This window comes from Dasypus novemcinctus, chromosome 1 (assembly GCF_030445035.2).
Source record: "Dasypus novemcinctus isolate mDasNov1 chromosome 1, mDasNov1.1.hap2, whole genome shotgun sequence".
NCBI lineage: Eukaryota > Metazoa > Chordata > Mammalia > Cingulata > Dasypodidae > Dasypus > Dasypus novemcinctus.
In genome coordinates, this window is record NC_080673.1 from 193,661,985 (window position 1) to 193,689,516 (window position 27,532).

Below are 27,532 nucleotides of genomic sequence, written 5' to 3' on the forward strand. Positions count from 1 at the left end.
TGTCTGAGCTGGGGCAACTAAAGCATGACTAAGCCTCACTTTCCTAATCTGTCAATTGCTGACAATGGTAATTGTACCAAACTCACAGGATGCTGGGAAGAGTAAATGCAATAACGCAAATAAATTACCTAGCATAGTGTCCACTGCACAGTAATGCGTCCAACAAATGGAACTTGGATGGAGTACATGGTGCTTGGTGCACCAAAGAGGAGTTCTTAATTACTCCAGTTCTCCAACAATGGGATGAGAGGCCTGTAATTTGCGGATGGACTTAGGGCCTTTTTGAAGGCAATGTTGAGCACAATGAAACACTAGTTTTCAAAAAGATGCATTCCATTACATGCCTTTTCTAGTACAATCACTGCATTAAAACCCAGGCCCCTCTGGCTCCAAAGCCTGTGCCATTTACATTTCAGCTAGTCGCTTTCAAGCCGGCCAAACTTGGGCAATCTCTGGCCACCTAACTCACCAAGCTGTTTTCTCACTGGTGAAATGGGGATGCTGACATCCCACCTGCCTATTTCACAGGATGGCTGTGACAATCTATTAATAACAAGGTAATGGTTGGGAGAGTCCTCTCTAATGAAAATCACTCTGTATATGTATACCGGCATTTTTGCTATTTTCGTTATCATAATTGTTAGTAGTCATATCAGAGACGGGAAAATGTTTCGTCATTATAAAAATTGGGGGTGGTTTTGTTTGTTTCTGGTCAATTATTCCTTCTTTTTCCCATGTCTCCATCCCTCTCACCTCTGTCCCCAGATGCCCTAAACCCTGATGACACCCTGAACCCCCAATGTCCCCACAAACATCATCTCTTTTCAACTACACCCACCCACAATCTATTGTCTGCGTTTTTCCTCTCTCCTACTCCTAGTCAAAATCTGGCCTTCTGGCCTCCTCCCTCCAGTTTTTGTCCTCAGTTTAAAGACCAATAATCTGACCCAGTTACCTTGCCACAAGGTATATTCTGATTTGTCAGCTTCAGTAGTGGTTGATAGTCTTCTTCTGTGATGTTGCACTGGTTCTTATGAACAAATACATTTTTGAATGCGTTCCATATCTGATGGCAGTCTTTATCCCTGAGAGAAAAGTAAAAAGGGGATGAGTCGATTTTAAACACATTTGTGAAGCATAATCACCAAAAAAATATATGTATATCTCCTTTAGGTGGTATCCTCCATGTGCTGGGTGGTTTACATGTCGTCTCTTCTAAACGGAACCGTTTTACACCACGAGCTTTACCGATGAAGATCAGAAGCTCAGTGCGGTGAGCATGACCTGCCCTAGTTCACACAGCTGGCAATGCAGTAGAGTCAAGATTCAGAACTGGGCTCATCCCATGCCTGGGCTGAGGGGTCTAGTTATTAATGCTCAGTCACCTAAGTGTTAAATAAAATTGAGAAGAGCACTGCCAGGCTGAAAAGCGAGCCCCCAAAAGTTATGTCCACCAGGAACCTGCAAATGGCACCTTATTTGGGGGAAAAAAGGCCTCTGCAGATGTAAATAGTTAAGATGAGGCCATCCTGGGTGAAGGTGGACCCTAAATCCAACAGGACTGGTGTCCCTATGAGGCAGGGAGGTTGGGATACACAGGGAGACTCCCATGCGGTGATGGAGGCAAAGTCTCTACAAGCCAAGGAGCGCTAGGATGGCAAGGATTGGAGTGATGTCTCTGCAAGCCAAGGAGCGCTAGGATGGCTGCCCAGCACCAGAGGCTAAGACAAGGCAGGAAGGGTTCCCCCAAGAGCCGTTGGAGAGAACATGGGCCAGATGACACCTTGACTTCAGTCTTCTGCCCCAGAACTGGGAGAGAAGAGACGTCCATGGTTTTAAGTCGCTGGTTTGTGAGTCTTTGTTACAGCAGCACTAGGAAACTAAGGCAGACATATGAAGCCAACTAGTTTTCTCTTCTTCACACTACACACTGCAGAAAAATATTTAAGGATTCCTACTGCCTTCACGTAAAATGTCCACATTCCTCAGCCAGAACTCTCCCTGATCTTCCCATCTCTTTGCCTAACTGTGACCAGTGCCCAGTACGCCATGTTCCCTAAACTCGCCCACTGAAATCCCACCTGCACGTCCTGACCACGCCCTGGAGTGAGAAGGGGCTGGGACGGCATGTGACTGCTGTCCCCCTCGGAAGCCTCCAGGCCACTGGCCCCTCATGCCGGGAGTCTCCCCAGACTGAAGGATGTATGTGTGTACAGCTGTAGTTCATGGCTGGATCTAAGGGCTTCTTAACTCATACCCAGCTTGAAGCACAGCTTCCTCAGGAAATGCTCCCCTTCCTCCAAGGAAGGCTAAATCTGCTGCCCTCCACTCTGCTGCAGTTCATCTTGCCTCGAAAGTATAGGTGGGCCCAGGCCTATGTCCCCAGGATGTGGGTGCCTTGAGGCAGGGGCCATGCCTGCTTCATCTGTCTATCATTATGTATCCCTGCAGAGCTATTAACAGATTCCTTAAAATATTTATGGACTGAGTGGAAATTGAGTCTGGCTCAAATAACATTCAAAACTGATAGAAGATGAAAGGGGAAAACAAAAAATGAAATAAAGAGGGGGAAAAAAGATTAAAGGGAGAAGATAACACTTTCAGAACGGCAGAGTAAGGACCTCCAAAAAATCTGCTCCTCCATAGCGAGAACACCAGCAAAATCCGTCAAAGGCAGCTTCTCAGTACTCTGCAGATTAACATAAGGCTTACAACACTCTAAGGAGTGTTTAGTCGAGAAAAAGTGGAATCTTAGTAAGAACAGTGGGCTTCGTGGCATTTTAACTTGTTCTAGTTCCATCATCCCCTCCCTGACACTGTAGCATCCTAAAAGGCCGGTCGCCTCACCACTATGGTAGCTGTGGAAAGCCAGCTGCCCAGGAGGGGCAGAAGCGATCTGGAGCTCCCCAAAAGGCCCATCTCCAGGGAACGGTCTGTCTGGAAGCGCACTACAAAGCTCAGTCCTTAGGCTCGTCTTTATTGATCCGACTTGCTCTGTGCCAACAGACCTAGCCACTGAGCATTTGTTCAAGATAATGACAATTATTTAACATCACAGGGGCCTGAGGTGGCCTTACCCATTGCGGCTAATGAGAGAATGACACAGACACCACCACCAACAGCGACCAAAAAAACTGGGAAAAACTAGTAAATCAGGTATCCATGTGGGGCTTTGAAAAGCCACAGCATATCCCTGGGAAGGTCACACACATGCACAGAGCCAAGGGCGTGACCAGAGTTGGGCTCATGCACAGGAAAGACCTGGGAAGACCCAACATGCTCATCTCTGGTTGCACTTGAGACTTGCACAAGCAGAAGACGCAGGCTCAGGTGGAGCATTGAAAGCTCACACCGCCACACACGCACAGAGCCGCTCGGCAAAGGCTGGGAGATTTAAGACGTTTAAGAAAATCTCTGTGCAGTCATTAGCTAACCATAAGCTAATCAAGTAGAGATTCCACTGACTCCTCCAACTTGATAGAACACAGACGTTACAGAATTAGTCCAGGAAGTCATTCAACAAACAGCTGACAAAGCCTGTTGGTTTCTCTGGGCCAGGAAGTCAGTTTCCTGTGGGAGAACGGATTTAGCATCATCAGGGTAAACTCTAGCCTTTGGAGCTGGAAACTAGCAGAGGACTGAGGCAGGCCAGCTTCACCTGGGGGAAGTAAAGACAAGACCCTCAGCTCTCTGTTCCCCCTGAACCTGCTCTCCCCATGTGGGGCACAAACCAAGCCATTCCAGGGGGCTTCCCACCCCCCTGGTCCAGACCCACTTCTTCCTCCAACTCTGAACAACAGTAGAATGGAGCACAGCACCGGCCATCTGCCAACCTGATCTTTGGGGGAGAAATGCAGTCTTTTCATCTTGGCAGCCAGGCACCCACCTACTCTCTGGGTTTGAATGTTAGAGAAGAAGGGGCAACCCGCAGGCTCTGTCACAGGTAGGCACTACTATTGTCCCCACTTACTGATGAGGCCAGGAGCTTAAGCAACCTGCCTGAGGCCACACAATCAGTAAGTGATAAATCAGGACCGGTAGCAATCTGAGCCTAAAGATGAGCTCCTGGCCACGCCCCTCCAGCGTCATCTTACCGAGGCATGTTATTCAACTGCTCCAGCCTCAGTTTCTTCATCTGTAAAAGGCAGATGAGAACACTTCACTCATGGGAGGGTCACAGGGACTAAAGGAGGTGATGCGTGACTGGGGGGCTGGCTCCCAGCAGGGCTCCCCTCCTAGGGGGTCCCCCGTTTCCCCACTCCGCAGCCACTTCAACTTCACCACGGTTTGCCTTCAAGAGCTATGCCAGGAAACTATTCTCCACCTGCCTTTCTCCATGGATTATACACTTTTTTAAGAAAAAAAAAGTTGTTAGATACTAAATACGGGACAAAATTTATGGAGCACTGTGGTGGGCAGTTTAAAGAAAAGGTGTTTGGCAGCTATTTCCTTTATGGGAGCAGGTTTTATTTCCATTAGTTTAATGCAATGACCTTCTTTGGGACTTCCTGTTCCAGATTTCAACTCCCTCATGAAACTCTCTACCTCTTTCCTTAGTAGCCTCTGCCAGACTTGAGACAGACAAAGGGTGGAGAAAAAACAAGAGCACTTTCCACCAAAAAACATCGGTAAGGAAGAAGAAATGAATGTGCACTGGGTATCTATCATGAACCAGATGCTTTCATGAGTATATTATAATTAACCATGAATAAGTCAAAGGAGTCTCATAGCAAACTCACAAAAGCTCCAATTTTTTTTTTTTTTTTTTTAATATACCAGGACTGGAGATTGAACCTGAGACCTCGTATGCAGAAGCTGGCACTCAGCCACTGAGCCACATCAGCTCCTCTGAGTTGGTATTTTCATTTGTTTGCTTTTTTTTGTTTTTAGGAGGACCAGGGACCGAACCTGAGACCCCCCCCATGTGGGAAGCAGGTGCTCAACCACTTGAGCCACATGCACTTCCCCAAAATTATTTTTATGCTCCTTAGGGATGGCAGACCCCAGTTCAAGATACATGGCATTGAGGGCTCAAGAAATGCCAGGTTAAAAATTTAACAGAGTTCCTTGTTCAGAAGAAGCAGAGTTACAGAACACTAGAGTTGAAACAGACTTTGGAAGAGTTTGTAACTCTATTGTCTTCCCTTTCTCCATCTTATGGACGAAGGCCTCCTATGTGTCCCTTAAATAAGAGAAAGTGGAGAGACACAATGAGAAGTTTGGAAAATCTTTATGAAGTTACTTTTCATCTTTAAAATCAAAAGTAGGCGGCGGACTTGGCCCAGTGGTTAGGGCGTCCGTCTACCACATGGGAGGTCCGCAGTTCAAACCCGGGGCCTCCTTGACCCGTGTGGAGCTGGCCCATGTGCAGTGCTGATGCGCACAAGGAGTGCCCTGCCATGCAGGGGTGTCCCCCGCGTAGGGGAGCCCCACGCGCAAGGAGTGCGCCCCGTAAGGAGAGCCGCCCAGCGCGAAAGAAAGTGCAGCCTGCCCAAGAATGGCGCCACACACACGGAGAGTTGACACAGCAAGATGACGCAACAAAAAGAAACACAAATTCCCGTGGCGCTGACAACAACAGAAGTGGACAAAGAAGACGCAGCAAATAGACACAGAGAACAGACACCCCGGGTGCGAGGGGGGTGGGAAGGGGAGAGAAATAAATAAATCTTTTTTTAAAAAAATCAAAAGTAATCATTTCATTCAGAATGGAAAAGTCAGTATTTTTAATGGCTTAAACATAAATGTTGAAACAAAAAGGAATTAGGACTGTGGTGTACAGAGGTATCTCTAGTACTAACTCACAATGTCATTTCAGAAATGAGACTCCAGTTCACAAATGTGGCTCTACGATGGTAAAGTATTAATTCAGATAGTCTCAAAAGTTCACAGTCTTCATTTTTTGTTCCCTGGATAGAGCACAGTTCCAACAAATCAAATGACGGTCAAGTCAAAACTGCTCTGAGTAAGTTGGCGGGTTTAAAGAAAACAGAAGGCTGCAAGAATTCTTGTGCCTGGTGAACAGGGAAACTGAAAGACCAGCATGGAAGCAAAAAGAGCCATTTCTGGAAGTTCGTGAAATTTTTCTCTTCAAAGGTTGCTCCTTTCCATGATTGGAAGACTTACCCGTGAATTTTCAGGCTGAGGGAGGGTAGGTGCTGCTGCTTGGGATAGGGGGACCGTGGAGGGGCACTGTCAGCCCAGAGCTCAGTCTGTGCCTTCTCAGGGTCACGCCACCTGAGACAGAATACCTGGGTGGCCATCTCATACAGTGGTTCTCAGCTCTGGCTGCACTTGAGGACCACCTGGAGAGCTTTGAAAAGATACGATAGCTGCTTCCAGACCAATCAAGTCAGAATGGGGGCAGTGGAAAGAGGGCAGAACCTGGGATTTCTTAAAAGCTCTCCCAGGTAAATCTAACAGCCAACCAGGGTTAAGAACAGGCGATATAATTAAACGCATTCGTTTCACAAATGAGGGACAGCGGTTCAGACAGGGGAAGTGTTGAGCCCGAGGTCACACACTTGTACATGCCAGGCATTCAGTCACTTAACAGAATTTTACTGAGCACTTACTACTGGCCAGGAACTTGGTCAGAACTGGACCTTGCAAGTGTCCGCATCCCCAGGGCCTCTGCTCTCTCCCTGACTTTACTTTCATTTGCTTACTGCTAGCTCGGCAATAACCATCAATGACTAACCACCACCAGGCTTATAATTATGGCAACAAGAAGTAACATTTAATGAGGGTTTTCTCTGAGCTGTCATCATGCTAAGTGTTCTATAGGCATCTCAGTAGATCCTCATTCGCACCACTTTATTCTTATAAGCCTCAGCTGAAGTGGCCAGGCCAGAATTTGCATCTTGCATGGTCCCAGTGCAGAGCTCACTTCTCAAGAGCCCATCCCAATCACAGCTTACAAAAAGAAAGGGTTAGAGAAAAAGGTTTTCTTAAATAGCTCCTTCCTGGAAGTAGAAAGCCAGGAGGGCCAAGTCAGGGGGCAAGGACAACAGGCTGGAACTAAGTGGCCCCCTACTCTGGTGAAATCAACAAATGAATCTGAAGATAATAATAACCATTTTGAATTGCTCAAGAGTAAGTCCTTAAAGTCTGGGCATCCTCAAGGATTTTGTCCAAAAGAAAAGGGATGCCACAAAAGCCACCAACTTATTTCCTACTGCTGTTCACAATTCCCTTGTTCTTATGATCAATAAAATCATGTTCCGCCTGCCCATGTGTGGATTTCAGACCATGTGTCATCTTTTGGAAAACTCAAGCTTTCCTAGAAGCAGCCCAGTTCTCAAAGAGTTGTTGCAGTGAAAGAGATAGGACATGGGGCCTAGTCTCTCTACTTTCAAAGGTTTATAATTTGAAGAGAAGGAATGAAGACAACACTAGCCTGAGCGCATCAGAAACATAGGCTTGTTTTCCATTCCTCCATCCATTCTTTCATTCCACAAATACGTACTTAGGGCCTACTGTGCACCTCACAAGAGGCACTAGGCTACAAAGACAGATACGATATTTTTACTCTCAAGGCACTCAAAGTCTGGGACAAAAAAGAGAAAGGAACAAAACTAATTCCATTAGAGTGTTGGCGACTTGCCCAAGGAACTAAAAATCGAGAACATCACCATAAGTAGCAGAACATTTTCTATTGCAGAGAACAGAAAACAGGATTTTTAAAAAAGAAATTTGATTAAATATTGACCAGTGTTTCAGTCTCCTTGGCTGCTCAAGCAAATATCATGTCATGGGTCAGCTTAAACAATGGGAATTTATAAGCTCACAGTTTGGAGGCTGGAAAAAAGTCCAAACCAAGGTAATGTTTTCATCCTAAAGATCAGCTGCCAGTGATCCTGGACTCCTCTGTCACGTGCAAGGCACATGGCAACATCCGCTGGTCTCTAGCTTCTCTCCTGGGTGCTGTTGCTTTCAGTTTCTTGGGTTGGTGGCTTTCTCTCTGTTTCTTTCTATGTAGTCATGCCATTTTTAAAGGACTTCAGTAAGAGGATTAAGCCCTACCTGGCCCATGCCCCAAAAGAAGTAACCTAAACAAAAGTTCCCACTTACAATACGTTCACAACCACAGAAATGGATTAGCTCAAAGGACAAGATTTTCTGGGGTCCATCCAGTTTCAAAACATCACAGGGGTCAAAACAAAACTTTTTAAAAAGTTGCTTGAGCAATTAGATCAAACATTTGAGAATCTGATCTTGGCAAATGGGAACACCTCAGGTCCAAACTCCCTTGCTCCTATTTATTTTTGTTCCCTCTTTACATCTCTTAGCCATAATGTGTCCTTTCTCACCTTTCATCCAGTTAAAGGAAGCACCATGTAACAAGGTAAGATTTAGAATTGGCACCTTAGACCCCCTTCCCAAAATCTAATGTCAGAATAATGGGGTGAGAGTGGGAGCTAGATCAGCAGACCTCTTTCAAGGGAGATCTTTCTCCACTTTAAAGACTTCCTTAAGCAAGATTGGGTTGCCAAATGACACACAAATCACAGATCTAAGCCAGAATCAAACTTTACTAATAAGGTCAAGGATACAGGCAATTGAGAAGAGCAGAGAGAGGGATGCAGATGTGGCTCAAGTGATAAGGCCTCTGCCTACCATATAGGAGGACCTGGGTTCGATCCCTGGGGCCTCCTGGTGGAAAAGAAGAAGAGAAAGAGTGCCCATGTGGTGAGCTGAGTGCCCGCACTGTGAGCCAAGTGCCCATGTGGGTGCTCGTGTGGCAAGCCAAGTGCCCACATGGTGAGCAAGTGTCCATGTGATGAGCTGAGTGCCTATGTGAGTGCCCTTGTGGCAAGCCAGTGTCTGCATGTCGAGCCAAGTGCCTGTGTGAGTTCTCACATGGTGAGTTGAGTGCCTGCGTGTCAAACCAAGTGTCTATGTGAGTGCCCGCATGGTAAGCCAGTGCTCACAGAGTGAGCTGAGTGCCCCCATGAGTGCCCATGTGGTGAGACAGTGCCCACGTGGCGGGCTGGGGCCCACGTGGCGGGCCAGGACCCACACAGCAAGTCGGTGAGCCAGTGCCCGTGCAAGCGAGTCACACAGCAAGATGATGATGCGACAAAAGAGAGATGAAGGGGAGAGTCAAGGTGAAGTGCAGCAGAGACCAGGAACTGAGGTGGAGCAATTGACAGGGAACCTCTCTCCACATCAGAGGTCCTAGGATCAAATCCCAGTGAATCCTAGAGGAGAAAGACAAGAAGAACAGACAAAAAGAGAAATAGATAGAGAAGATCACACAATGAATGGACACAGCTAAAACACCAGGGCAGGGAGGGGGAGGGGAAGAGAGAGTGAGAGAGGGAGGGAGGGAGGGAGGGAGGGAGGGAAGGGAGGGAGGAAGGAAGGAAGGAAGGAAGGAAGGAAGGAAGGAAGGAAGGAAGGAAGGAAGGAAGGAAGGAAGGAAGGAAGGAAGGAAGGAAGGAAGGAAGGAAGGAAGGAAGGAAGGAAATTAAAAAAAGAAGAGTAGGGAGAGAATGGCCCATCCTGCACGTTTTCAGATTCTGCCTTCCCTTTTGCATGGAACGTGTGCTTTCTGGCTCAGAATAACAGATAAGGTCCCTGTATGAGGTTTTGTAAGGTTTCTCACAAAGCCAGAAGGAACTGAGTGATGAAACATCCCCATTTTATTCCCCAGAAATCTCCCAGCGGCGTAACACCCGAGGCTTTCCGTGGAGACGCTCGTCATGTGAAAGGCAGACCCTGACATTTGGGAGCTGGCCTGGCCCTCGCAGCTGGGCCTTGTTGGTTTTCTGTTGAATATAAACAACTTCACAGAAAACCAACGTCAGATAAGGCCCTTTTGTGGCTGTGATAGGCCGTGATGTGAACACAGACAAAAACATGAAGATTGTCCAAATCACAAAAGTGGCTAGTAAGTGACTGCCGCGTCTTTACCAACGACAGGCTCAGGCTTGCTTAATTCTTCCAGCGATAAGATTTCTTAAGATTCCCCGTCAGACAATTATTCCCATCCCTGCTGTGGTAGTTTAGGGCTTCTATGGACCCCAGAAAATCATGTCTTAGAGCTAACCCCTTCCTACAGGGGTGAACTTACCGTGGTGGGACCTCTCGATTAGGTCAGGTAAGGGCCTTTGATTAGATTACTTTGGTAAGGCATGGCCCGAGTCCATCCTCTCACTGGGATGGATTCCAAGGAAGAGGAGAAAGCCACAGGTGCTGAGAGAAAGCCACTGAGGCCAGAAGCTGAAAGCAATGAAACCCCAAGAGAAGAGGGAGACCAGCAGATGCCACCGCATGCCTTGCCCTGTGAGATAGGAATCCAGGGTCATCAGCAGCTGGGGATCAGGATGAAAGCACTGCCTTGGTTTGGAATCCTTTCCAGCCTCCAAACCATGTGCTTATAAGTTCCTATTGCCTCTGGGGAGAAAGCATTGCCTGATGATGCCTCGATTTGGACATTTTCCCAGGCTCAGAACTGTAAGCTTGCAAGCCAATAAATGCCGACTGTAAAAGCCAACCCATTTCTGGTACACTGCATGCTGGCAGCCTAGCAAACTCAACCACCACCACTTGCTGACATCATCAAATCCAGGACAAAGTCAGCCTCCTTGGGCCCTTCCCAAAATCCCTAAAGGAAGCCCAAATCCCCTAAGTCCTCTAACATTCTCAAACTTTGAACTCCCACCCTCCATGATATCCCATAGTAAGGGGTCTCCCTTCTTTCAAGAAGCAATACACCCATCTTGTTCAACCACGGTTTGCTCCTGGCGGTCTTGGGCTCGGGACACTGACAGTAACAAGTGATCTTGAGCAGGATACTAAGAATCAACAGGCCTGTGAAGACCAGGACCCCTTTATCAGTGTCTATGCCTGGTGGAAACCCCAGGTGCAGCTTCTGATAGACTTTGATCTGTTGATAAGAAAGTTTTCGTGGAGTTCTAGAGCCTTAGTCTGATGATAGTTTTCTGCTTGTCTCCTCAATGGTGACCCGGCAGCTCATTGTAGCATAGGACAGCACAAGTCCCAGGAGTCCAGGCTGATGACACTTGCTCCCACTCGGCTCCTTCCTGCAGACCCCAGCAGCTCCTCCTCCACCCTCTCCCCCTTGGAGACATTTCCCATTCCCTCCTGTTCCCTCTCACCCCTTCTCATGCCTGGTGGCTGCCCAAGCTTGCTGTTTCCAGGTGCCCAGAGGCAGGAGGAGGGGAAAGGACATGGAGACCGCCCTGTGCGAGCCACTGCTCTAAGTGGCTCCACTTAGATAACGATTTCAATCTCCCACTGACCCTGTGGGTTGGGTGTGATCCAGAGGTAAAGAAACTGAAGCTCGGAGAAGTTAGGCAACTTGCCCAAGGTCAAACAATTAGTGAGTGGCAGAGCCACCTGCGGTTCCAAATGGTGTACTTTCTATCAGTGTTGCCTCCCACAGGAAATTTAAAACATGAACTTATACCCAGAGCGTGTTTGCGTCTAATAGAAATAAGGAAGGGTTGGTTGTTCCTTCCACAGATCACAGGAGAGGTTGAAAGCTAGAAATGCAGACAGTGCTTTCCAGATGCTGGGGTAAACTAAATGGGACAAGAAGGGATGGGGCAGAGGGCCTCAAAGTCCTCGGCTAAGGGGAAAAAACAGATATATTGGATGGTTGGGATCTACTTTGTGTGTTGTCAGGTTATTTTAGGGGTCATAAGTTTATGCTGTCACAGTCTCCAAACCCATGCCCTACCCACAAATAACAATTATGTTTTGAAGTCCCTGTAAGGAAAGCAACATTGCCTTCATAATGTGTTGCTCGCAGGAAAAGCACACCTAAATCCTCTTCCCTAAAATTGCTTAGATTTTGAGGGATAATTATGTACATTCTATGCACTTCCTGCTGTCAAGCCTTGCAGGACAGATGGTCTTGACTGAAAGAAAACAAGCAGGTTAATGCATCTATTAATTTACAAATGTGTCTACTAGAGTCTGTATCCAAGGTAAAGACTGCCACCGTGTGGGAGAAGTAAGTGGTGAGATTCACTGAAGTATTAGGATATTCCAAGTATTTAGAGTCTTAGGATCAGAGACTCTTTGAGGCCAGTCTAAGCTTAGAAATCATTTTAAATTTATCCAACAAGTACTTATTGAGCAGCTACTATGCTCTGGGCACAGTTATATGCACTTATGGTTACAGCAGTATATAAGGCGAAGATCCTTGCCCTTGTGGTAGTTTACATTCTACCAGAGCAAGACCAACAGTTAGCAACAACCAATGAATAAGTAAATTAAAGAGTACGGTAAAAAGTTGCAAGCACAGTGGAAAAAAGGAAAAACACAATAGGATAAAAGGTTCCAGGGTGCTTGGAGAGGAAGTGGTAGTGTTCAGCATTAAATGGGGTGGACCGTAGGTGACATTTGAACAGAGACTTGAAGGAAGTGAGAGACTTAGTTGTAAGGACATCTAGGGGAAGTGCATTCCAAGCAGAGAGAACAATCTTTGCAAAGGCCCTAAATTTTTTTATTCTCAAGAAATAGTGAGGAAGTCAGCATGGCTGGAGTAGAGTGAATGAGGAAGAGGAAAGACTGAGATAAACTCAGAAGGAGAGAGAACAGATTTGGCAGGGATTCATAAGCTATTGTAAGGACTATAGCTTCTACTCAGGGTGAAGTGAGGAGCCACATATGATAATGTTCACAGGAGGTACACGATATTACTTTAGAGTCAATGGAACTCTCTAGCTGTTTTATTAAGGATCATCTGAAAGAAGGAAAAGGCAATGGCAGGTGGACCAGTAATCTGAGCAAAAGCTGGTGGTGATCTGGTCAAGGATAGTAGTGGTAGAGATAGTGAGAAGGGGTACATTCTATACACATGGTGAATTTCCTGATGGATTGAAGTGTTAGAGAGGAATCAATGAAAATTCCAAGGTTTGGAGCTTGAGACACTGGAAGGATAGAGTTGCCATCAACTGGGGTTGAGAAGACTTTGGTTGGAGATGCTGTTGATAAGGAGTTTAGATTTGGACATATTGAATTAAGATATCTATAAGGCATACAAGTGAAAATGTGGAATAAACAGATGTGGATAAGAGTCTGAAGTTCAGGGGAAAGAGAGCCGTGAGAGCCTATGAGATCAGCATTCAACAGATAAAGAAGAGAAGGTGACCAGGGATTGAGCATTGAGATACTCAGACAGTAAGGGAGAAGAAAAGGAATAAGCAAAGACTGGAAATGTATATATACCTGTGTAACAGTAGACTGAAATGTACTGGAAGCAAGTAAAGAAAGTATATTAAGCAGGAGGAAGGGATCAACTGTGTCAAATGCTCCTGATTTGGAAGGAGGATGTGAACCAAGAATCGATCACTTGAATTATTGCCAAGGAGGTCATAGCAAAAGCTATTTTAGGGAAACAGATGTGGCTCAAGAGATTGAGCTCCTGCCTACCACACGGGAAGACCAGGTTTGGTTATTGGTGCCTCCTAAAGAAGACTAACAAGTCATGGAGCAGACGAGATGGGCTGACGTGGTGAGTTGATGCAAAAAGATGACACAACAAGAGACACACAGGGGAAAACACAATGAGAGACACAACCAAGCAGGGAACAGAGGAATCTTTAGTGATTAGGCACCTCCCTCTCACATGGGAGGTCCCATGTTCATTTCCCAGTGCCTCCTAAAAAAAGAGACCAGCACACAACAAACAGACTCAGCAAGTGTGAACAACAAAGGGGTAGGGAGAAATAAATAAATAAGATTAATCTTTTTTTAAAAAAAAGCTATTTTAACTTCCATATTCATAGGAAGAGTTGCCTACCTTTTGATATTGATTCCTAATTTCTTTGCACGTATGTCAGATAATGTACTTTTGAGAATTTATTTTGGAGAAGATCTTGGAAAACACTACCATCTCAGAGCCTATAATTAAACCTGTTATAAATTTATCATTGATTGTAAAGTAATAACCTTGAATTTATATTCCCATGTTCTCACCTTTCATCTCAATATCAAGCCTGAGCATATCTTTTCCTAGAATATTGAGCAGTGCCAATTTTTAAATAATCTGTATGAATAAATAATCCTGAAGTTGTAAAGGAAAGTAAATTAGCAAAAGGAATTTAATGTTGAAGTTTGAATCATTCCATGTCATTCATAATCCCTTACTTCAAATACTTGTACTCATTAAACCTATTTATAATTTTCTAATGATAATATCTAAATGTTATAAATACAAACTTGCTAAATATATATTGATAAAATACAACTTTGTCCATTTTATATTTCCATTCTTTTGTCAATAAAAGCAGAAGAAAGTATTAAGTGGTATAATGATACAGCAGTTGAGAAGACACACTCAGTTCTATGCTCCAAAGATTTTAGTCCATAGGAAATTTCAGATACTAAATAGGAGATAATAAAGTGAATTGAGTGGCTGCTAAGGAAACAAAGATTGCTTTACTGTAAGGTTGGATCATTTGGAGACTACGTGTAAAAAATCTTTTTAAAGGTCTGTACCTTGATGACCATGTGGCCCCTGCCTACCTCTGACCTCAAATTGTACTCCTTTGTCCCTTACCCACTAAGTGCCTAACTTGTCTTTCGTTCTATTTTATAAACATGTAAACTTGTTTCTGCCTAACTTCTGTGTACGTGATCAATGTTAAAAACTCATAAAGTCCTATATATCAGCAACAATTAGAAAACTTAATTAAATAAAAAATATTATCCTACTTAGATGTAATAACAATATATTTTATAAAAATACAAAAATAGGAATACTGTGTCACAATTTTAACAAAACATATGCAAGACTTGTACTCTGAAAATTGAGCATTGCAGGGAGAATTTTAACAAGTTTCCCTAAACAAACAGAAAGATACATCATGCTCATGGATTGAGAGGCTCAATATTAAGATGTTATAAATATCAATCAAATTTATCTGTAGACTTCATACAATGCAAATAAAAATTGTAACATTGTTTATTAAAGAAATTGATGAGCTGATTCTAAAATTTATGTGATGGCAACAAAGACCTTCACAATTGGTCGCTGGGAGAGTGAATTGATACAGCAAATTTGGAGAGTATTTTGGTCATAATTAATGTGGCAGATATTGTTGGTTCCCTGTCCACAGAGATTTCCTTCACCTTTCTTCCCAATTAGTAAAGTACGGCTCCTATTACAGTGATTCATATACCACAAACTTATTTCCCAAGTTTCCTTTATAGCTCAGGGTAACCACATGTCCCAATTCTGGCCAATGAAATTTACGGTAGGTAAAGAGGCAGCTGGGGAGGGAAGCAGTTCTTGGAAAGTTTTATTCCCTAATAAAAAATACTCCCAGTGAGAGCACACTTGCCCATGCCCCAGCTCTCTGTCTTTGGATACCATAATATGAAGACATATTGCATGGAACTGCAGTGTGGAAAGAGCCTAGGCCATCCTTGAGGCGAATTAACCCTAGGACTGCCCACTTCTGGACATCTTATTATGTAATTGTTTCAACCCACTTTCAGTTGAGTATTTTGTTACTTGCAACCAAAAGCATCTTACTTGGTAAATTCAGTAAAGATGAAGGTGATGCACTACGACTCAGTAATTCTACTTTTGGTGTAATTCCTTAGAAAAAATAGCATAAGCACAAGGTGACGTGTTTTGGCATTGTTTTTGCCAGCAAAAACTAAGTATTAAGGGAATAGATTAATAGAAGTGTGTGGTACGGTCATTTGGCAGGATGCTACAAAACAAGGGTTCATAACCAAGATGGATATAGCTCAGAAACATTGCTAGTAACATCTCCACAGTATATGGTTAACTGGAAAAAGCAAGGCTCACTCTGCAGGGCAAAAATTCACATAAAAACAAAACAAAACACATAATACACATAATATAAATTCAGATTAAACTTAAACTGAGGTAACATCTTCATTTATCACATTGACAAAATAAGGACCCTCATACATGGTCTCAAAAATATTTTTGGCAATAATTATAATTTTTAAATAGCATATGCCTTTTTTTAGCTGTTCTACATCTATGACTTTATCTTACGCACACACACTCACATACCCACAAAGATTTTATGGCAGCACATGGGAGGTCCGTGGTTCAAACCCCGGGCCTCCTTGACGCGTGTGGAGCTGGCCCATGCACGCAAGGAGTGCTGTGCCACGCAGGGGTGTCCCCGTGTAGGGGAGCCCCACGTACAAGGAGTGTGCCCCGTAAGGAGAGCCGCCCAGTGCAAAAGAAAGTGCAGCGTGCCCAGGAATGGCGCTGCACACATGGAGAGCTGACACAACAAGATGACGCAACAAAAAGAAACACAGATTCCCGTGACTCTCATAAGAACAGAAGCGGACAAAGAAAACGCAGCAAATAGACACAGAGAACAGACAACTGGGGTGGGGCGGGGGAGGGGAGAGAAATAAATAAATCTTAAAAAATAAAATAAAATAAAATAAAACAAGTCTAGAGTATGCTATCCATAGAAATGGGATACTATGTAATCTGGAATAAGACAGCTACACTGATAAATAAGATACAATGTAAAGGGGGGGAGCAAGTCACAGAATAGAGAACCTAGGTGTGGGGAAAAGAGAGAATATATGCATATGTATTTGTATGTGCAGAGAATGTTTGTGGAGGGATACAGGAGAAACAAATTATAGTAGTCGACTGAGAAGAAAAGGAAATTGGGGGCAGGGGTGCTTTGATTGTATCTATAATGTCTTGCTTCTTTAAAAACTAGAGAAAAGAGCTGAAGTAAATAAGACAAAAATTATATTGTCTGTTAACCCTGCATGGTGAATAGATGGGTGTGTTTTCGTTTGTTTGTTTTTTTGTTTTTTTGTTTTTTTGTAAAATGAATTTATTTGGGAAATGGGGGAAAAAACAGAGCTTGCTGACAAATGGAAGAGGAAGATGGAAACATACACCAAGATGTGGTTCAGGCCCCTCGAAGCAGAGAGAGTGTAAATGGGTGTTTAAATATCATTCAGCAGACATTTCAATAGGTTCAAAATGTTCACAATTCAATATTTTTAATTTGGGAAAAAAAAGAAAAAATCGAGAGGAGTTATGGACGGTGGGATGAGGCACATTGAAGGAAGGGGAAAAGGCCCCTGGGGTGAAAGCCTGAGGAAAGCTAGACCTGGGGAATCCAAAAAATACAGTTTCAGCTGTCAATTGATAGGTCCTTACCCAGGGGTTCAGGAGCATGTTTTGAAAATTTTCCCAAGAAGTCTTAAAACATGAAAGCAGGTCCCCAAAATGTGGTCGATTGTCTTTGACCTAAGTCTCAAAGATTCCTTTGTAGTTTAAAATCTCTCTGTTTCAACTGTGCGTTCTCAATCTCTCTTTAACCTTGAAGAACTCCCCAGGACTTTTAATTACTGCCAACTTAGTTAGACGTTGTCCTGGATAATTTAACTCATAAAAGAACTCCTACTCTTAGGAGACAAGGTAATCAGTGAAGCAATTTGGTTATGAATTTCACAATATTTAACCTACGATGTGCCAAAGACAGAAAGGATTTTATAATATTTACTTCATTGCCATAATAAGAGAAAATAAACATTTGGACAATAGCAAGTCAAATGTGGATTTTGGCCAGGTAAAAATATGCCTTGAGTGAATTTCTAGCATCCCTCCAAATTGAACTTTACTAACATCCAAAGACCAAAGATGGAAAACAGGTTTCTACAGTGTGGATGAACTATGTTTAGTACATTCCAGTAGGAAGTAGAAAACTCAATTTAGCAATTTTTGAAAATGCCATATTATAACAGAGCCTTGAATTATTTCTACGAAACTATGCTGAGAGTCATCCATTTAAGCAGGTATGCACCTTCCTTTTGTGAATCTTCTTCCCTTTTGTTTTTTAATTGTGGTTATTCCCCATGACTTAGAATTCCACTCTGGTGGTTGTAATTTTATATTTCTCTATATACCTGTTTTTTTCCCAAAATATTCTACAATGGGCATGTTTTACTTTTATAATTAGAAGAGTCAAGGAAGGAAAAAGAATGTTATTCTCTCACTACCTTTTTTTTCAAATTTCTAAATTCAGTCTTCAGTTTTTTTGTTTTAAAAAACAAGATTTTCATCAGCCCTCCTTCCAGAGTGGACATGCATTCGTGTTATTTTGTTGGAGAAAAAAGATCTCCTATTCCCCACCCACTCCTACTACAGAAATCCGTAACCATAATCACTCCCCCGCCTACTTCCTTAGTCTTTTAACACACAGACATCTATCATTCAGTTTCCTGTTTTTTTCTCAGCATGATTTGTCCATTCTTCCCTCCTGCCTCACTTAAAAAAGACTTTATCTTTTTTCTGACTTGCTTATTTCTAAAGAGATTCCTCCTAATGGCAAGAAAAATACCTGAACACTTCTAAATTCATTTATTGCAGAAAATCTCTTGGCTGACCCCGATTTAACAGATTCAAAGGATTAAAGACACTATTCATCCTCTCTATAAAACAAGCTTCCAGTTTTCCAAATGGTTAGTTTCTAGTCTACCTAAGGACTTTTGTTTCTATCCACGGGGTTGTTTATTTACCTATTTGTAAATCTATTTGTGCATTTTGTTTTTGTTTTGATTAGAGAATTTAATTAAATTTTGCATAGATCAATTGGATCTGTGGAAAAAGAAACACCCTCCCCACCTTTTTTCTTTCTATGAAAACTAAGCTGAATATTTTGGAAAGAATGACCATAGGTGAGTCACTTAAAAAATATTATGTAGTAAAAGATTACAGGAAATTGTAGAACTCTAGATGCCTTCTTCACTTAGATGTGTAAGTTTCATTAGATAAGAAAGAAATCTACCTGTTTTGTTCACTGCTTTATCCTCAGAATCTGGAAGAGTTTGTGGAACATAATGGTAGCTCAATAAATTTTATTGAATATATATATATATGTGTATAGTAGCTTAGAGTTATGTACTTCAGTTATATACTAAAAACATTTTCTTAGTCTTAACCCATTTCCTATGGGTGGGAACCCTTGTATATTGATGAGGTTACTTCAGTTAAGGTCTGGCCTGATTGAATCAGGATGGGTCTTAATCCAGAAGCTGGAAATCGATGGAACTGATAAGCCAGGAGAGACCACCACATGCATTGCCATGTGACAGACAAGCCCAGGACCAAGGACTGCCCATAGCCAGCCCCAGAGCACCTCAGTCCTCTGGGAGAAAGCATTGCCTTGATGACCTTGATTCTGGACTTCTCCTAACCTCAAAATCATGAGCTAATGAGTTTCCGATGTTTGGGCCAACCCACTGCACGGTCTTTGTTTTAGCAGCCAGGAAACTCAAATAACGTATAAACTATCATTTAAAACATAGCACACCAAGGTTCGTTAACGGTATTATACACAATAGCAAATTGCATTATTCACAAAAGGTGCAAGCAGCCCAAGTGGTCATCAACAGATAAATGAATGAACAAATGTGGTATATACACATGAAATGGAATATTATTCAGTCATGAAAAGCTGGTGATACAATTTGAATGGATGACCCTTGAAATCATTATGCTGAGTGAAATAAGCCCAACACAAGAGGACACTTGATTTCACTTATTTGAAACACCTTGAATAAGCAAATACATAGAGACAGAGAGCACTACAGGTTACCAGGATCTGAGGGGGCCAGGAAAGGGGTCAGAACGGGGAGCTATTGCTTGATCGGCAGAGAGTTTCTATCTGGTGTCATGAAAAGTTTTGGTCGTGCATGGTGGTGTTGCTAGCCCAATATTATGAATGTAATTAATATCACTGAATTGTAAACATGGTAGTGGTAAATATGAGAACTTTTTTGTTGTAGATGTGCTACCACAATATATTTTTTTTAATTATTGAAAGCTTGAAAAAAGGCAGAAATGTGGAGAGCTTGTCCTTTCAAAGTCTTACTGGAGCACTGTTGGAATGATTTATCCAAGAGTTATTTAATTATCTTGCAGAATGTACCTTTGTTTTTATTGTAATGAATAATTATTTAAAACTCAAATTTGTTTAAGGTACACATTAACTTGTAGATCTCGTCTGTTAGAGATGTAAATAATTTCTGTCTCATAGAAAAGATATCCCAAAGCTTATGGCTTTTTAATGCCCTGTAGAACATTAACTAGTTTCAGATCCAGCCTATCAACCTTATTCTAATATTCCTTATTAGTATAATTACCCAGTGCCTCAAAATGTTCTTTGAACTGGCTTTATTTTATTGGGTCTTTCATCCATCTTTTACTCAGCAGTTTATGAGAGTCGTGTTCTTAACTTTTTTGAAAATTATACTTTGAGAAACGAATGAAAACTGTGATAAGCTATGCAAATACTGGCTGCAATTCTTGACGGTTTTGTATTTCAAGCTCTCATTCTGCCTTGCAGAGTTACACCACATTTAATCCCTTACAATGGCACTGTTCTTCAACCAGTGCAGGACACATCTAACAACTGTATCAGGTTTCACCAAGCCCAGCAGTTCCAGGCCTTGAACTCTCTCCATCTCACTCATCTTTCCCACCCTCCCCTCCAACCTCAGGCTCCATTCTCATTTGTTAGTGATCCTTTTATAAACTTAATCACCCAGACCTGAACACCGGGATTTCCTTGGGTGAGATGAATATTACTTTACACCTGCTGACTTAATCTGGCAAGCAACATGATTCTGACCCCAGAATCGCAAATAGATGGCATCTCTCCAAACAACCCACCCAATTGGTAGTATCGTCATGGAGAACTATGCTGGGCCCAGGCTCGCCCAAAATGCTCTGATCAATCAGCCACCATTTCCCAGGCACAGAATAAACGGTGCAAGGCATGTGCTACATATTTCCTGACCCTCCCCTAAGAGATGACTCTTATAGGGGTGAATAAACCACAGGGAACATGTACTGGCAATTAGGAAAGGAAACCATCCAGCTGCTTTATCAGGGTACATTCCTAATATTTCCACAATCACAAAGACAAAAGGGCCTGAACTCTAGGATCATGCCTCCCTAACAGGAAATCGAGGACCTCACATTGAGCCTCATGACTTACTATTCTGGTAGACAGAAAAAACCCAGGTGCCTCTATCTGGAGACTAGAGAAATGCAAATACAATTGGAATCTGGTGTCCCAGGCTCTGGAAAAAAAAATGCCTTGAGTTCATATGATGCAGTGGCTCCAGGCTGTAAAGTCAGACTACTGCCTGGGTTCAAAATCTGGCTGAACCCTAGTTGGGTATTAAATCATGTACCCACAAAAGAACATGCAAGTCTTAATTTGTGTTCCTGTGGGTGTGAACCCGTTTGTAAATAAGACCTTCAGATATGTCCTTATTAGTTAAGGTATGGTCAAATTGAATCAGGGTAGGTCTTAATCCACATGTTGGGATGCCTTATAAAGAGAAGAAATTTGGATGCATTCAAGCAGTAGAATCCAGAAGTCAGAAGAAGCCAGTGAGGAGAGAGAAATCACCACGTGACAGAGGACTGCCATCACTGAACACCACCTGTGCTGATGGTCTTGCTGACATCTTGACTTCAGACTTCCAGCCTTCAAAGCCATGAGGCAATAAATGCTTGTAGTTAGAGCTGACCCACTGTGTGGCATTTGTTATAGCAGCCCTGACAAACCAAGATAACCACTTATTAGCACTGGACCTCAGAAAAGTCACTCTCTGCCTCAGATTTCTCATCATAATGGGTATGATGTTTCTAGAAGGAGAAAGAGATGGGTTGCAATTCTTGCTCTGACATGTGCTAACAACAAACCAACTGCACGGGTGTACGTCCAGTGCAATCACATAGGGCCCACGCTTGGAGTTTAAGGCTCTGCAGTCACTGTCTTAAATTCTTAATGATTTTGTCTTTGTATTTGTGTTTTGTGAGTAAAGTTCAATGAGACAATGGAACATGCATTGGGCCTTGAAGCCGCAGCCCACACGTGGTCCCACCTACTGCTCCTCTCTGTCTCCCTAGGACAGGATCTCAGCCAACCACTGCCCAGCCTCTACCTCATGACCACTGTCATTCTCTGTCCCACCACAGGAGCCTGGGTGCAGGGGTGGTTGGGGTCAGGTGCAACTTCCAAGTACACCAAGTTGCTAAGTAGACCCCAGCACTGCTGAGGGTCTATACCCTCCCTGCATATATCCTACTGCCCAAGGAAGCTCAACATTAAACACCAAATAAAAAACATCCCAACGAGTATAGAGAGAGAACGGACTAAAGGAAAAGCTTTTCTCTGCTTTTGAACAATGAGCCTCGCGTTTACATTTTGCACTGGGCCCTTCCAATTACATCTAGCCCTGACTTACTGTGTGATGTCAGCAAATCAGGTAACCTCCATCAGGCTCCATTTCCCTGTTCATAAAAGGTGACTCCTCAGACTTTCTTGGCAGGACTATGATAAAGGTAAGAATGAATAAAATGGAGTTCCTAGTACCTGGCGGACAGCTAATAAACAGGGGTTGCCAACATTCCTTCCTTCAAAATAGCTGAACTGACTTCCGGCAGGTGTTTTTACAAGGCTCCTAAAGCAAAGGAGAAAGGAGGAAACTGAAAAGTCGTGAGTGTTTGTTGTAATGAAATAAAAGTTTTTCTCCAGGCTGAACGCCACCACTTCCTTCCACTCACGTGGGCGAGGCTTCAGCACTTGCCACCACTGACCTATCTAGGAACAACATCTAAAGCAAAGCATTTGGTCAGAAAGCATAGAAGTAGTGTCTCTCCTCTCTCTCCTCTTAGCTCTGCCACTTCCGGCTCAGCAACCTCAGCTTGGAGGAGCTTCCAAATAGCTCTTCCCTGTAGATTATTTGGTCCAGAGCTATATCCTCTTGGGTGTCCTGGTGGCACCTCGAGTCCCCACCCCACCCCACCTCAGCTCACCTGCTTGTGTACTTCACCCCACCCTTCCTTTCTCTATCAACCCACCCCTATAGTCTGACTTCCCCATTTCTAAACTCAGCAGCACCCAGACCCCACACTTTGGAGCCCCGTTTCGCTCCCACCATTTCTCTTTCCGCGCTTGATCAGGTGCATTTAAAACTTTCTGGCCTTGGTCTTGGAACTCCAGAGAGAAACATGGTGTTGAAGGAAGCCTAACACGCACACTGCTGAACGCTGGAGATGCACAATTCAATGCAATGCCATCTATTGTGGATGGAATTGTGTCCCCCAAAAGATAGGTTCAAGTCTTAACCTCCAGTCCTGCGGATGTGAGCCTATTTGGAAATAGGATCTTGGAAAATACAACCAGTGAAAGTGAAGCCAAACTGAGTTAGGGTGGGACCTAATTCAATATGACTGGTGTTCTTATAAGAAGAGATTTGGACACAGGTGGGCTGACAGAGAGAGGACAGCCATTTGACAGAGGCAGAGAATGAGTTATGCAACGAGCCAAAGAGCACTGTGGATTGCCTACAAGCCAGTGCCAAAATCCTACTGCCTTCAGAGGAAGCCCAGCACTGCCGACACCTTGACTTAGCACTTTAAGCCTACAGAACTTGAGACAAGAAATGCCCTTAAAGCCACCCAGGTTATAGTACTTTGTTATAACAGCCTGTAGCAGTTTGAGACTGTTTATGAATTCCAAAAATAGATATTGGATTATGTTTGTGAACTGGTCTATCTCCTGGGCATATTTGATTGGATTCAGAGGTTTCACTCTCACTTGATTAAATTATGATTAAGGTTTTAACTGGGCCATGTCAGGAGGACGTGCCACCAAGGGGACAGGGACTCACAGAGAAAATGACATGGCAGAAGAGAAAGTTAGAGATTTGATGTTGGAGTTTTGATCCTGGAGCCTGGGAAGTAAACACAAAGAGAAGCAGATGTATGAGGAATGAGAGAAGGTTCAATTGGACACAGCAGAGGCGCTGGGGAGACAAATGAGCTGTTTGCCTGAAACTCTATAGCTGACCTTGTGGAGAAAGCAAAGGAGCTAAGCCCAGGGAAGAGAGGAATCCAGGAAGCCTGAACCCTTGCAGGTGTTGGCAGCCATCCTGCTCTAACATGTGGCAACAGACTTTGGTGAGGGAAGCAATTTACACTTTATGGCCTGTGACTGTGGACTTCTACCCCAAATAAATACCCTTTATAAAAGTCAACAAATTTCTGGTATTTTGCATAGCACCTCTTCAGGTGACTAAAACACAGTCCTAGAACACTAAGCCGCCATCCAGTGCTTTCCTGGAGCTCACAATCTACCTGGGAACTTACCTTGAGCAAGTGGTCATTCCATCACGCCAAGAAAAACTATGCTGGAATTCTGTCCTGTGTGAATACGGTTGCCCTGACCCTCCCTATATGCTGAGAAAGTTCAGGTTGTAGACGGACCAAGATGAGTTCTAAAATCTCTCACTAGTGGGAGCCTCCCCAACCAAGATCCCACCACTTTTCAAAAGTTTGGGTCAACCAACTGGCCAATCTCCCAAGCAGCAGCATCTTATCTGCATCCAGAGTTTTTTTCAACAGTGCAACTGTTGAAGAGTGGAACAGTTAAAAGAGTTCTTTCAACACTCTTTAGAGCACCCCTTGTTGAAATTCAATCTTCAAAGGAAGCCCTCAAAGGCTACTGCTTTTATGAAGTCATAACTGACTCTGCCCTACCTGATAGGGTCAAGCCCACTTCTGAATCTCTGTGGCATTGTGCTGGCACTCAGCTCATGGCTATTACACATTCTTTCTTGTTTGATAGATACCTGAGTACATCTTATACACATCTGCAGAATCCACCACAAAGCTAATAGTGCAGAGGCAATCACCTCCTCCATGGTGCCCCCTCATCCTTGCACAACCTCTTTGTTGTCACAGACCAGTGTCCTAAAGGACTCAGTTTCCACGTCAGTTCTTTCCTGCACCTCCTGTGCAGGCCTGGAGAGCAGGGCCTGTGCTTTCGTCCTCTTTGAATCCCCCATGCCAGCCCAGTACTGGGTACACAACAAGTCCTTACTAAGGATTTATTGTCTGAATTCATTAGTTTGTGCATTTGGTTCTAATGAATATTACTGAGTGGAAGTTAACAAGATGCTAAAGTCATTAAAGTGGGACACATGGGGAAGTAAGAATAGAAATTTTACAAGAAATTTTGAAGAGGAAGGAGAAAAAGAAACTATGAAATGAAAGTAAAAGAAACTGAAAAGATAGCAAATGTGGTCACGAATTGCCCATTAGAAGATAAAAACTGATGAAGACGGAAGCAGATTTGGCTCAACAGATAGAGCGTCCGCCTAACACATGGGAAGTCCAGGGTTCAAACCCAGGGCCTCCTGAGCCATGTGGTAAGCTGGCCCACACGCAGTGCTGATGCATGCAAGGAGTACTGTGCCATGCAGGGGTGTCCCCCATGTAGGGAAGCCCCATGCGCAAGGAGTGCGCCCCGTAAGGAGAGCCCCACAGCGTGAAAAAAGTGCAGCCTACCCAGGAGTGGCACTGCACACATGGAGAGCTGACAACAAAAAGACACAGATTCTCCGTGCCACTGGCAAGAATACAAGAGGACACAGAAGAACACACAGTGAATGGACACAGAGAGCTCACAACTGGGGGGCGGGAGGGGGGAAGAGAAATAAATAAAAAATAAATCTTAAAAAAAAAAACTGATGAAGAATTTTGTCTGATTAAAGTGTCCCACGTGGTATTCAATCAGCATGAAGTAGCAAGGACCTCTTAGGAGACTACAACGTGCCAAACAACATGCTAGACAACCAGGATGCAGAAGGGAATAAAACAGTCTCTCCCCTCAAGGACCCCAGTCTGTCTTGGGGCCCAGGAGATGAGGAGAGAAACACCTACCCCCATGGCTGAGTTCTTGTCTAAAGAGCCAGCCGTCTGTAGCGCTCACCAGTGCCTGCAATCACCGTCACCCATGGGGAGAAGATTCCTGGAGCTGAAGTTGCACCATCTTGGTTCTTCCCTACAGTCCCATCTTGCTCTGAGTGCCCACTCTCCATTCCCACCTTTAGGCACTGCCCCACCCCTGCACATTTCCCGGGCCGTGACAATTGCCCAGAAACCTGATCCTCTTCCACAACGCCTAAAGGTGTTCTCATGCTGACAATCTCTGCAAACTTTGGTGAGGCAAGGCCATTTTGCTCAGAAGATGGCTCCTGTATCTGGCCCTCAAGGCAGAAGAACCAGGTATGATCAGTCCAGGTGTGTTCTCTAATACTCCTGGTTCAACTCAGAGAAGGTCCAGCTTGAAAACCAAGGACAAACTTCAACCCTCAACTGCCCACACTAAAAGACAGGTAGAAAAGGAGTTCTGTGGGGGTAAAAGATGTTCATAAATGATAACCAAAGAAACAGGTAGAGAAGATACAGCCTACAACCTATAAAGAAATACCAAAATGCCATATCACAAAAGAAAAATGAATAGTACATATGCCCAAAACAGAAAGTGATGGATTTGAGAATAAGAATATTGAGAAGTTCCCTGAGGTATATTTTTTTGTATGACTTTGTTTCTCTTATTTGTAATTTACTGGCTTGCATATCATTCACTGAATTCAACAAAATATCGGTGTCTATTATATTCCAGGCACTATTCTAGGTCCTCAGGATGTGTCAATGAACAAAAAGTCCCTAGACTCAAGCAATTTATATTCCAGGAGATGCATTAGATTTTATCATTTTTTAAACCAGTAAATAAAGAGTAATATAATAGAGGGGAAAAGGAACAAAAAAGACCCAAAGGAAATGTAAACAAAAAAGCTAACATAATCAACTGTGAAAGATTAAAGCTGCCCACAAAATTTTTGTCACTCCCCCCATGGAGAGGTGAATTGGTTTCCCCTCTTCTTGAATCTGACTGTTTTAACAAATAGAATGTTGTGGAAGTGATGCTGTCCCAGTTATGGGTTTAAAGGTTTAAGAAGGCCTGGCAGTTTCCACTTTTGAGAGCTATGGACTGTTCTGAAGAAAGCTTGTCACACCATGGAGAGACCATGTGGTGGGGCCACATGGAGAGGGAGAGCCCAGTCACCATGACATAAGACACCTGAACAAGCCACCAAGTCAGCCCGACAGGTAACATCATGTGAAGCAGACAACCCAGAGAATAATGAGAGGTAATGAGATGGTTGTTCTTATAAATGAGTGAACTTTAAAGAAGTGAGTTGCTAACAATAGATAACCAAAAGAGAAACAGGAAACTGATTCCTGGAAGTGAGGGACTGCCCTAACTAAAACCTAATACCTGTGGCATGAGCATTTGGACTGGGTGGCAGGCAGAAGGAAGAAAGACCTCAAGGAGACTGGACAGGCAGGGAGGAAATTGTTACTGGAGGCTAGAAAAAGGGTGATCCATGTTATGTAGTGGTAGAAAGTTTGGTAACACGGTCACCCACAGTAATGTAATTGATAAAAAATATGCTGGATGAACTCGTGGATTTGACTAAGGACATTCCCATGGTAAATGTTAAGAGTGCCAGCTTATTTTTTTTATTTAGATGTGATAAGGTACAAATTGAGAAAAAGAGAGAGGAGCTGAAGAAAAAAAAAATCTGTTCAGTTTTTAAGCAGAAACAAGAGTAAGCATTTCCAAGTCAGGATTTGTTGATAAAAGATTCTCAACAT

General features: G+C 43.5%; 1 protein-coding gene across 1 annotated transcript in view; it reads right to left on the minus strand.

The window, feature by feature from the left end:
• Window positions 1-27,532, minus strand: part of CD38 (CD38 molecule) — a 48,631-nt gene that overhangs the window by 15,419 nt on the left and 5,680 nt on the right. Inside the window, exon 3 of the mRNA XM_004455234.5 lies at window positions 956-1,085. Coding sequence (XP_004455291.2) covers window positions 956-1,085 — 130 coding nt within the window. The remainder of the gene's footprint in view (window positions 1-955; window positions 1,086-27,532) is intronic.